This window comes from Ammospiza nelsoni, chromosome 22 (genome assembly GCF_027579445.1).
Source record: "Ammospiza nelsoni isolate bAmmNel1 chromosome 22, bAmmNel1.pri, whole genome shotgun sequence".
In the NCBI taxonomy this organism is placed as follows: domain Eukaryota; kingdom Metazoa; phylum Chordata; class Aves; order Passeriformes; family Passerellidae; genus Ammospiza; species Ammospiza nelsoni.
In genome coordinates, this window is record NC_080654.1 from 4094120 (window position 1) to 4106328 (window position 12209).

At 49.8% G+C, this 12209-nt stretch overlaps 1 protein-coding gene across 1 annotated transcript in view; it reads right to left on the reverse strand.

Annotated features, from left to right (window-relative positions):
- Window positions 1–12209, reverse strand: part of KAZN (kazrin, periplakin interacting protein) — a 228395-nt gene that overhangs the window by 89381 nt on the left and 126805 nt on the right. Inside the window, exon 3 of the mRNA XM_059487383.1 lies at window positions 4849–5029. Within this exon, the coding sequence (XP_059343366.1) occupies window positions 4849–5029 (181 nt within the window). The remainder of the gene's footprint in view (window positions 1–4848; window positions 5030–12209) is intronic.

Here is a 12209-nt window from a genome sequence, read left to right on the forward strand (position 1 = left end):
CTGCTGATAAGCATGGTACAAAAATGCTCCCAATGCCCAACTGGGCAGCAGCATCCAAATTCCTCAGGCTTCTTTACAGTATCAGCTCTCCAGCTCTGGAAGAACAAATAGCAGGGAAGATTTCTGAAGAGATGAAAATGGTACATTTTCAACAGCCAGAGATGATTACTCACAAAACAGCAACAGCACAGAGGTAACTGATTGCCTCCCGGGCAAAAGTCAAAGTCCTTGTATTGTAGCTATGAAAGGATACTGAGATCAAGGAGAAAAAGAAAAAAACTATTTTAGGCTGTCATGAGCAGAAAGGTCCTCCTAGCCCCTTGGCATCACCACATCCCAAGATACAACTGAGATCTTTCTTCTGCTGCACGTGCTGAGATACCAGCACAGCAAAGAGCAACTCTATTTATTGCAGGAGCAGGGTGCAGCTCCTGCCCCAGCCCCAGCTGGATTTTGGCAGCATCCATGGCAAACCCCACCAATCCTCACCACCACAGGCCACGAGACAGAGATCACAGTGTGCCAGCACCGCTCTGAAATCAGCAATGAGATAAACCAAACGCTGAGTGAGGTGTTATTAACAACACTCAGCCATTGATTGCGTGTTACATCTTCAAGCACTTTACCAACATTAATTAATTAAGGTGTTTTCCATTTAATGTGGGAAGGAGACTAAAGCAAAAACACGAGGCTGAATGGACCAAACACCTGATGCAGCATGGCAAGGCATCACCAGACTTCAGCTTTCCACACAGATACTACTCTAAACCAAACTGCTGAAAATACAGGTGAATTTATAGGTTGGATATTAAGAAAAAGTTTTTTACAGAAAGGTGATAAAGTTCTGGAATGGCTGCCCAGGGAGGTGGTGGAGTCACCATCAAAACAAAGCCTGGATGTGGCACACTGGGTGCCAGGGTTGAGTTGAGGTGTTGGGGCTGAGTTGGACTCAGTGGTCTTGAAGATCTCTTCCAACCTGGTGATTCTGAGAATTTGGGGGAATTCTGTGAATTTGGGGGAATTTGGGGAATTTCCAGGAACCAGGGATGGTGAAGTCACCATCCCTGGATGTGGTACTGGGTGCCAGGGTTTAGTTGAGATGTTTGGGCTGGGTTGGACTCGATCATCTTGAAGGTCTCTTCCAACCCTGTGATTCTGTAGGTTCTGAAGCCAAAAGCCTAGAGGTGCAGCAGCATGGACAGGGCTCCCACTCAGCATGGACCCTCCACAATGCTCTGCTGCATCCCCCTCTCATTGCCAGCATCCCACCCAGAGCACTGGGCACATCTCTGCTCACAATCAATTCAAGCAGTACAAATTCAAGCAGGGATTCCAACACGAGGTGCTGACACACAGCTGCAGAGATGTTACCCGTGCTGCCTGTAATTGCTGTGCTAAAAGCTGGGGACATGAAGTATTGATTTCCACCCTGATCTGCATCCAAGTTTAGACAGAGGCTGCAGCCAAAATACTGCTCCCAGCTAACTCACTGGTTAAAGGAGATTGTCAGGGCTGAGAGGTTTGAATGATTAACACTCAGGCTAAGGACTGTAACAACGGACAAGTTCCATTCCTGCCTACCGACGCACACCCACCGTCCTGCTCCCCCTCTTTGCAGAATTCTTTCAGTTTTGATTAAAATTACAGAAAAGAGGCCCTCAAAACTTACCTTGCCATGGCAAAAGCAGCACATTGTAGCAGGAAAAAAGTCTCAGAGTGCACAAAAGGGGCAGAGTTATTACCCCCAGCTGTCTCAAGCTGCACCATAATTACACAAATAACACATCTGACATACTCAGTATTAATTACTGACTGAGCGTGGCACAGAGACACACATTCACCTCCTTCCATACAGCTTGGGACTGACCTGGAGCAGCTGCCTGCAGCACTGAGATCGTGAGCTCTGCCCACCACACAGAAGGAATTCTCCCCTGTCAGGGTACCCAGAGAAGCTGTGGCTGCCTCATGACCCCTGGAAGTGTCCAAGGCCAGGCTGGATGGGGACTGGAGCACCCTGGGATGGTGGAAGATGTCCCTGCCTGTGGCAGAGGGTTGGAACTGGATGATCTTTAAAGTCTCTTCCAAGCCAAACCATTCTGGGACTCTATAAGCAAAGGGACCTGATGATTCCACCACAGGCTTTTCCTCCTGGACCAAAGCAGACCCCAGCACGCACCCACCTGCCACTGAGCACCACCAGCACACCCCAAATCTGCACTTGCAGGCTGCCACCCTATTCCCCATCCTCCTGCCACCCTATTCCCCATCCTCCTGCCTGCCTTTAATGCATTTGCATAAATCAAACAGCTTGGCAGCCCTCCTACTTAGGAGACACACAACAGCAGAGCTATTCAGAGATTCTTGTTTTCACCCCATCCTTCTGAACGTCGTCTCAAAATCCTTGAGGAAAAGCATATGGCTCACTATAGATATCTTGGGCCTGTCTACACAAACACAGAGTGATGTAGGAGAGCATTTATGGCAGCATATAAACAATAGTACCAAACTTAGGGAGGAAACACAAAGCAGAGTGAATCTCCTCGGTGGGTTTTGCAGAGATCAAGTACTCTGCCCCTTTTCCTTCCGAAGCATGACAGACAAAACACTCTTTAGATACAATTTCACACTGAACTGATTGACTTCTGTTACAACACCAGTGGCACAGGGCTGGATACATCACAGAGTTAATAACAGCTTATTAAATTCATGGGGAAAGACAAAGACTCATTGACAGCCACGAGGCCACGGAGTCACACCTTGCTGTGGCAGCGTCCCTTCTCCTCACTCCGAGTCATCAGTGTGCCGAGCCAAATTTCTCAGCTTAAACAGGGGGAAGATGGAGCAAACCCTCCAGCAGCTCCAGCTGCAGGTGCCACTGTCACATCCAGCTCCTCCAGGGCCACTCTTCCCCCTCTCCCCATCACAGGGACCCCACAGCTCCAAAGCAGGTGTAATCAGAGTTATAAGCACAAATACGCAGGCTTTGGGGAACTGAGCGCATTTCTTTGGCACCTTTACAGGGCACCAACTGTTTTCCAGCATGCTGATAGTAAAGGAACACAAAGAGGAGGTTTTTTTCATCACTCAACAGATTAGAAAACCTCTGAGGAAAACAAAAAGAGTCCTAACCTCAGAGAACACACCCCCCTGTCCCCTGCCAGGACTCGCTGCAGAAACGTGAATCCCCCCAGAAGTGTCCTGGAGAGGAAACGAAAGCAAACACTGAACACACACAGAAATCAGCGTGAGCACGAGCAGCTGAAGGGCTTTACCTGCTTTCCTGGCTGCAAGCCTGCATTTCCACATGCATGCCCTGTACATCGTGTCACCATCTGCATTCCTGATGCCCCAGCTCCGCAGGGGAGGATGGAGGCTGGCATCATCTCCTTCTGCCCTTTCAGCAGATTTTCATAAAAGCAAAAGAGCCCTCAGTAGCCTGGCTGTGGTGTACGGCAGAGGGTGGCTGAGATTATCCCAGCCTCTGCACAGCATTTCAGAAAATCCCTGGCCACACAGGTAACTTCACTTCCTACATCCCCACAGCCACCGGGAATCTCAGCTGTGTCAGTGGAATTCACACCCCACACCCCCACTACCAAAACAGTGAAACACAAGCTGGATGGAATAAAACCACTAATTAATCCCTCTAAATCAGTTTGCCACCACCAACAACACACCGGCAACGCAATCCAATCAGTTCCAGCCATGGCAGGGGGGTTGAAACAAGATGATCTTTATGATCCTTTACAACCCAAAGTGTTCTATGATTCTGTAATTCCATGATTACATCCTGCCGGCAGCAGCTATGCCCCGCCAAACGCTAAGCTAGCCTTGAAGAGCTTCACCAAAACGCAACTGTTATTTAAAATAGCGCCGAACCACCCTACCAAGGGATACAGTAAATAAGTAACGAGTAAATAACAGCTACTGACGTTTTTATCACACAGGTGTAAATTCAGTTATCGGGAAAGGGGAGGGCTCGCACTATTTTTGTTCTGACATCAAGGCTGCTCGGGGTAAACTGTCATGCAAGCCTGTAATTAGTGGGGAAATTTAAACCTTAAAACACAAAAGCATTCAAATAAAAACGTATCAGCGATGGCAACATACTCTGATTAACAGGAAACTGAATTTCAGCCTGGCGAGAACACCACGAGTACTACAGGAGCGATTCGGGCTCAATTCCTTAAGCACCACACAAAGTCTCTTCCCGCTCCCCCTGCACCCCGCTTTCCGGAGACAACTTTGCAGGGATGCGGGGGGCACGGCGGGGTGTGCCTGGCACAGGGGGTGTCCGAGCCTGCCCCCAGCCGTGCTGGGGGTGCCGGGGCTCGGGGTGGGCTCCATGGGCGGACCGAGCCCCGGGCCGGTTCGAGCCCCGCAGCCCGGTTCAAGCTCGAAGCCGGTCCGAGCCCCGCAGCCGGTCCGAACCCCGGGCCAGTCCAAGCCCCGGGGCCGGAGCGCGGATCGTGGATCGCGGATCGCGGCGGTAACATGGCTGCTTTCCTACCGAATTACGAAACCGGCTGAGGGCGCGGGATTACCGGGGAGAGCCGGCCGGGGGGAACCTCGGGGCGGGGTGCGGCGAGGGGATGGGAACAGAGGGGGCGGCGATGCTGGCGGAGGATGCGGGGGGCTGTGAGCATTTGGGGCGGGGGTCCCTCCTCATGCCGGGGCTGCCGGAGCCCAGCGCGGCAGGGACGGACCCTGCTCCGAACCCGCAACGGGACGCGCCGGGCACCCCCAAAAATAAACAATGGACAATAACAGCGAGCGGAGGCGGCGGCCGGGAGGGTCCCCCCGTGGCTGCCCGCAGCCCCCTCGCCCCCTGCCCGCGGCGGGACCCACCTTGAGCGCCGTGCGGGCCGTGCTCCATGGCCGGGTCGCTGCTGCCCAGCTCGGCCAGGCGCCGGCCGGTGGCCGCCAGCTCGGCGCGCAGCGCCGTCACCTCCTGGCCCGCCGCCTGCAGCGCCCCGTCGATGCGCAGCGCCAGCTGCTTGTTGTCGTCCATCATGTGCAGGATTTTGGCCTGGGGGGAGGGAGGAAGAAGAGGAGGGGAGAGAGAGAGAGAGAGAGAGGTGAGAGAGGGAGCGGCGGGGGGGCGGGCAGGGGGCTGTGCTGGGCTGGGCTGGGCTGGGCTGGGCTGGGCTGGGCAGGGGGGCAGGGGCGGCCGGAGGGGAGCAGCGAGAGGGGAGTGGGCGGCGCGAGGGGGCGGCGCCAGGGGAGGGGGCTGGGAGGGTGCGAGGGGGGCTCGGCCGGGGGGACAAAGGGGAGGGGGCTCCGTGCCGGGGGAGGGGGATCCCAGAGGGGAAGGGGAGAGGGATCTGTGCGAGGGGGTGCAAAGGGAGGGGGCTTTGCGAAGGGGGACAAAGGAAGGGGAGCGCAAAGGGGAGAGGGGCTCTGTGAGGGGATGTGCAGGGGAAAGCGGGGGGGCTGTGCGGAGGGGGCACAAGGGAAACAGGCTGAGCGGGGGGTTCGGGTACCCCCTACCTGTTGCCCCCCCGGCAGCCCGGGCAGGGCCGGGGCGGTGGCAGCTCGGCCGAGGGCATCGGGCGGGAGCGCGGCTGCGGCGGGCGGGTCCCTCCCGTGAGGAGCGGGGGGAGCCTGCGGGACCGGGAGCGAGACCCCCCCGCAGCCCCGGGGGGTTCAGGGGTGCTGGGGGATGCGGCAGTGCCCGCCGGGAGCTCACAATGGCACCGGGGGAGAACCGCTCTGCTGCCTGAGCTCGGGTTCACCCCCCGTGCCCGGCAGCTATTGCAGCAGTTGGAGGGAAACGGGTTCAAAAATCGCCCTGGAAGGATTTTGGGGCGGGGGGAAAGAGGGACCTGAGCGCTGTCAGCACTGCAGCAGTGCTAGTGCAGGAGCTCTGACAGTGGCGGTTCACGTGGCACGAACCCAGGGTGAAAAATCGAGAATTATTGGTATATCATCCATTCGCTGGCGACTGCTAGAGGGAGCGCGGATGTTTCCCTGTGCCTTATCCATCCCTCAGAGGGATCCTCTTGTGTGTTTGCCAGGGCTGCAGCAAGCCTGCAGAGCTGCCACCCTGCCCCTGGCAGCCCTGCAGATGGCTTCATCCTCACTGAAGTGAAATTGTAGAATCACAGTGATTTATGTTCGAAAAGACCTTAAAGATTGTCTCATTCCAACACCTTCCACCACACCAAGCCCCATAGACAGGGATGCTTTGGAGACCATGGTCCATGTGGCTGTACCTCCCCACTCCATCCCTGCATCCCAAAATCTGCAGGCAGCCGTGCTGGGAGTTGTCACCTGAGCCACCCAAACCTGGAAAAGTTCACAAATGGATTTAAGAGCTGGGCAGGAGCCCCCATGGCAGTGGGGTGGGAGGCTCACAGGAACAGGAGTGGTGTGGGAAGCGCAGGAAGGAGCCAGGATGCTGAGCCTGGACTCTTGTTAGGGGGAAGCCAGAGAAAATCATGATCTGTGAGTAAAGCCCAGCATAATTTGCTGAACCCTCTGATATTTGCCTAAATGCAGGCTTTTGGCTGAACGAGCTGAGAATTTGGGGCAGTTCTTTGAGCTTCAGGGTGTCCTTGTGCAGCACTGGCACTGCAGAGCCCTGATCCAAAATGCAGTAAAAAGGATAAAAAAGGCTCCTGCTCCTGAGAGCTGCAGGGATGGCTCCAGGAGAGGCTGGACCTGAGGAAAAGCAGGAGCATCCCACCACCCCACACACCCAGGGACTGAGGGATGGGGCTCTGCGGGAGCTCTCTGCTGTGCAGAGTCCCCAGGCAGCTTCTGGGGACAGAAATGGGGAAAATCTGCTTTTTCAGTCTGCTGAAAAACATCAACAAGAGCAGTCAGGATCCCCCAGACCCTCAGGTCTGATCTGGATGCTGGGTACAACCAGCTCTCCAAGAGTCAAAAGGAATGAGTCCTTGCCAAGTGGCATCCAGTCCTTACATCCATCTGGATCAATCCATCTGGATGTTGTAAACCAGAGAAAATTTAGCATTTATGCCATGAAATGGTGGCTTTTGCAAGGGACAATTATTTCTGGCAGAGAGTTTCCAGCAGTGTCTGCAGCCCAAGCTGGGTGCTGGAGCAGGGCACTCAGAATGTCAGTGGAAAGGTCTGTTTGCCTTAATGAATCCCCAGAGGGCCAGCAAACAACCCACAAGGAGAATAAATGCAATTTTTGAAATTCTTTCTCCATCATCTCTACAGCCATCCCTGAGTGAGATAAAGTTCTGCAAGTCTATAAAGCCACTGAATTCTAATCAAGATAAATGCCCAGTTTCATACTTAATTTGCATGAGCATGTGCTGCAAAGTGTGTTTGCAAATGGGAGAATTATGTATGTAACCAGATAACCTGAGTGTGCAATCCCAGTCCTGGATATGCAAAACTTCCTCGTTGCACTTGAATAAAAGTAAAGCTTCAGCAAAAAGGAACTTGGCTTTAAAGTACCAGCATGTTTTTTTTATCATAAAAAAATCAGGTTAAAGCTGATTTGAACCTTCCAAGAACCCATTTAGCTGCTAAGGCAAATTCCAAATGATGTTTCTTACTCAATCTAACTTTAATAATAGACTGCTTGAGTTGCTGCACTGTCAGAGCTGGAATTTTTAAAATTTACTGACAAAGAGAATTTCTACATTAGCATGTGGTTATTTAAAAAATGTGTCCTAAAGTTTGGCTGGGGAAGTTAAAAACCTCACTCTAAAAACTTTCCTTACTACTTTCAAGCCTTCCTGAAATCCCCTGAAGAGATCTTGGAAGTTTTTCTCCCCTTTCCCATGCCTCCTCTTATCCTTCCTGGGGAACAGCTGGATCCATTAAAATTGATTTTGGTCTCTCAGAGCAGAATTTGATTTCTCTGAGCTTCCTCCTGGCAGGAGCACAGAGTGTCCCAGCAATATCAGCCAGAGGAAAGGCACAAGGATGGGAAATTCCCAACCCAGCTGGGTTGTGCCAGCTCCCGGTCAGAAGGCCAAGCCTTTGCTGGAAACCTCAAAATTAGGATGAAATGAAACTTGAGGAAATTAATTGTGCCTCCATCCCTTACTCCTTTTAGTTTTAAATTAAGAAAAAAACTGAAATTAAAAGCTAATTAAAGACACAAAATTAGAAACATTATTTCCCAAAGTTGCTTTGATGATGTGTTTTTGATTTTATTTTTTTTATTCCAGCTTTTACCAGGAAGTTGACAGCTCTGCAAGGAGTCTCTGTCCCAGAGGGATGGCAGTCCCTGGCCATGCAGATGAGGCATGAAGAGATTGGGAATATTTCCTAAGGACACAAGGGAAACCTGAGTCGATGCCAGTGAGTCACAAATCTTCATTCAACCTTGCTACACTCAGCATCTGCTCAGGTGCTGCAAGGGGAGCCTTGAAAAGCTGGAGAACACCCTCAGTGTTGGGCAGTGTGCTCTGGCAGTGCCATCACATCCAGGCAGGCCATTCCTTGAGTGTGTAAATGGAATAAACAGGGATAGAGGAAGGTTTGAGAGTTCCACCCCTCATCTTTGCTCTTGTTACAGCCTAAGGAGCGCAGTAAAGGGAATTTGAGAAGATTTAGAAGATGAAAAAGGGTTGAGAAGCACATGAGTACCATTCAGGCCTTCCAAACCCTTTAATTTGCTATTCAGATTACCACTTTTTATAGTTTAATATGTACAATATGCAAAGGAACCAGTTTAACTAAATGGGAAAAGCCTTCTGTGTTAAGGTTGAACGTAATCTAATAGGGCCCTTTGACTTGATTCAATTAAATCCTTCTTTTTCCAATTAAATAATCATCCAGAATTTAATAAAAATGAATTTCCATGTGTCATCCTGCAGAATGATGACCTCTGTGATGGGGAAGGCTTATGTAAATTCTGCTGATCACTTTTTATCTGCCTCTGCCTCACTTCCTCCAAAAAAAATTGCCTTCTGTCTGTATATTTACATTAATTTCTCATCTGCTCCATGTATCTCTGTTTGCAGGAACAATTCCCAGCTGAAGGAGCTGTGAGTAACACCAGCTTCCTTCAGTACATCCTCAAAAATGGACCCTCTGTGATGGGAAAATGATCTCCAGAGTGGGGTTTTTGCTCTGTGCCTCGGGTTTGTTGTGCCCTGGCATGCTGTAGGGCCAGCTTCCAATTGGCCCCTTCCAAATATCACCAGAGGCATCTCTGTGGCTGTTTATCACCAAGAAAATCCAGTCCAAGAGAGCAGAAACTTCAGCAGCAATCCCCAGGAAAAGCACATTCCGGTCTCTTCCAGCACATCTCCACTAAATAATTCCCATCAAGGCTACACCAGTTGTTAATATCTATTAATTTATTTTTTCCCCTCTGCAAAGGAGTATTTATAAATGCATTTTACACCCCTCTCACTCATAAAATACAGAGCACCAACTCTTTCCTTTCTCAGCAGCATCTTTATGCAAACCTTGCTGATGTGGTAGGTACTGCTGTAATAACTTATTAGTTATTAAAACTAATAAGTTATTAAAACGTATAACTAAGTTATAGTTACTAACTTATAAGTTATTAAAACTGAATTAAACACAGCTAAGGATGGACAGGTTTAAATTTTGAGTGAATATTCAGTTTATCTCTTGCCACATTTCCCCATCTCTCTCTCTGTGAGGGTAAAATGGTCTTGGCGACCTTCCTGTGCTGCACATCCCTGGGGACCATGAAAACAAACCCATTAATGTTTATAAAGTGTCTCAGACTGGGAGAATTACATCACTGTGGCGAGATACAAGCTTAATGGATCAAAACAAACCCCAGCTCCAAACCCCCCAGCTTAGACACATCTCAGTTACCCGGCACAAACCTCAAGGAATCCCACTGAGAAGGGATAATTGAGAGAAAAATGTGATCCCAGAGATTTTTCTGCAGTAAACCCATTTTATGTTAATAGAAAGCAGATTTCTAGAGCCCTTTGCAAAGCAATGACTTCCACAGCATATTTCACAGCTGAGCACATCCATGGCACCAGCTTTGGACACGGGGCTATTAAACCCAACATTTGTTTAATGAATTACAGCAGTCCATGGATCTGGGTGTGCTCAGCCTGTGTTTAAATGTTTATTGTCAGCAGCCAGCTCTGCATGAGCAGGTATCAGCCTCAGTGATGTGCTGTCTCTGCAATGGACACAAAACTTTGAACTTTTTTTGGGTTCTGCTTTCTTATCCAAGACAGATTACCCCGGAGGTTCAGGGTCTCTGCTAAACATGAAACTTTTTGGATTCAGTGCCAGTTTGGGGTGTTTTCTCCTTGCAGATGAGCTGTTGTGCATCTCCCACCAGCCTGGGCTTGGTCCCTGTGACTGAAGGCTGGATTAAGCCATTAAAACTCACACTTTCAAGCAAGGCTGATGTGCTGCAGCCATCTCCAAGATGACCCCGCTCTCACCTCACCAGTCAATCTATAAACCTTGACAAAAAATTAGCTCTGGTTCACCCTGCTGTTTTAACACGTTCTCCACTGCAAACTATGTGTGAAGTGCTCCCTTTCATGGTAGATGGAGACAGTGGTGATGATGTGCTGTGATCACTTTGATTTCCTGCAAAATGCCTTTGATGTATGGTGGTCTCCACTGCAGAAATCCCCACCCAGGAGCAGCTTTAGAGTCCTTTGGGCTGGAAGAGACCCTAAGAACCATCTCATCCCACCTCTGCCATGGACAGGGACACTTTCCACTATCCCAGGTTGCTCCAAGCCCTGTCCAACCTGGCCTTGGACACTTCCAGGGACCCACAGCTTCTCTGTGCCAGGGCCTCACCACCTTCAAAATTAAGAATTTCTTCCTCATATCCAGTGTAACACTGCCCCTCTGCCAGTGGAAACCCATTCCCCTTTGTCCTGTCATTCAGGTGAAGTTTGAATGAAATATCATTTATTTTTCTCTTCCCCATCACAAATTAGGGAGCAAAGATGTGGTTGGGCTTTTTCAGAACTGCCAGGGTGGTTTGGGAGATCAGGTCCTGCTGATCCCCCAAGAAGATGAGAATGGGAACTCTGGAGAATTATCTTTGCAGCCCCAATTTACCTCCTGTTCTGTGATGAGCATCGTGTGGAAACTCCAATGAATAGTGAGAATGTGAAGCACTCAGCAGGATAATGTGTGCCGTGAAAAAAACCCTGTGATCAATCAGCAGACAAATATATACTTAAACGAGGTGTTGGTGGGAGAGATGCAGGAAAGGTGATTATGGGTTTGTCGCCGTGTTTCCCTCAGCAACAATGCTGACACGCAGGGGTGGGTCACCCTACCCTGCCATTAATGGAGCATCAGCACTCATCTGACAGCTCCTTTGTCCTGGGAACTCAATTCCCATGAAGATTTGACATTAGCAGAGGCACGGGGAAACTCAGAGCCTTTGCATTTTCATGATGCTCCAACTGCTTTAGCCTGGTGGATTACAGGTAAAATCGCTGTCCTAATTTGGGCAGGAGGCAGAAATAAATATTTGTACTCATCTGTTTCAGCTGTGGCAATAAACACCATGGGCAGAAGAGAGAAGGACAGCTCCCTTTGCTCCCTTCCCAGGAAACAAAACTGGGAACAGGGGCCACAGGGCAGGGAAGGGTCAGCTGGAGCATCATGTCACATTCACATTTTCTGACAAATCCCTTCCCCCAGGATTTTTCTCCTGGGAAGCTGAGAAGCCTCAGAGAAAAAGGAAACCAAACATTATTTCATTTGCTTCTCCTGTGTTGTGCTCACGTGTGGAATGTGTTTGGAGATTGTTTACCCACAGGTGATTGTTTCACTGGGTTTCTGCAAATTGTTTTCACTCATTGGCCAATTGGGGCCAAGCTGTGTCAAGACTCTGGAAAGATTCACAAGTTTTCATTATTATCTTTTTAGCCTTCTGTAAGTATCCTTTCTGTATTCTTTAGTATAGCATAGTTTAGTAATCTTTAATATAATATAGATCATAAAATACTAAATTAGCCTTCTGAGAACATGGAGTCAGATCCATCATTCCTTCCATTGTTGGGGCATCCCACAAATACAATAGCATCAGAGAAAATGTGATTTTTTTATTGCAATATTTGTCAAGTAACTGAAAGACAAGACCTCAAGGGTGGCTCAGCTCTCTAAAATAATCCTAAACTTAATTCAGGAATGGAGAACTCCAGATTGTAACAGAGAGGGGTTTTAACGTGCACAGCACCCTGTCCCCCATTGGCACCCAGCAGGCAGGGAGCACTTGAGCATCCACAAAATTCCCACAG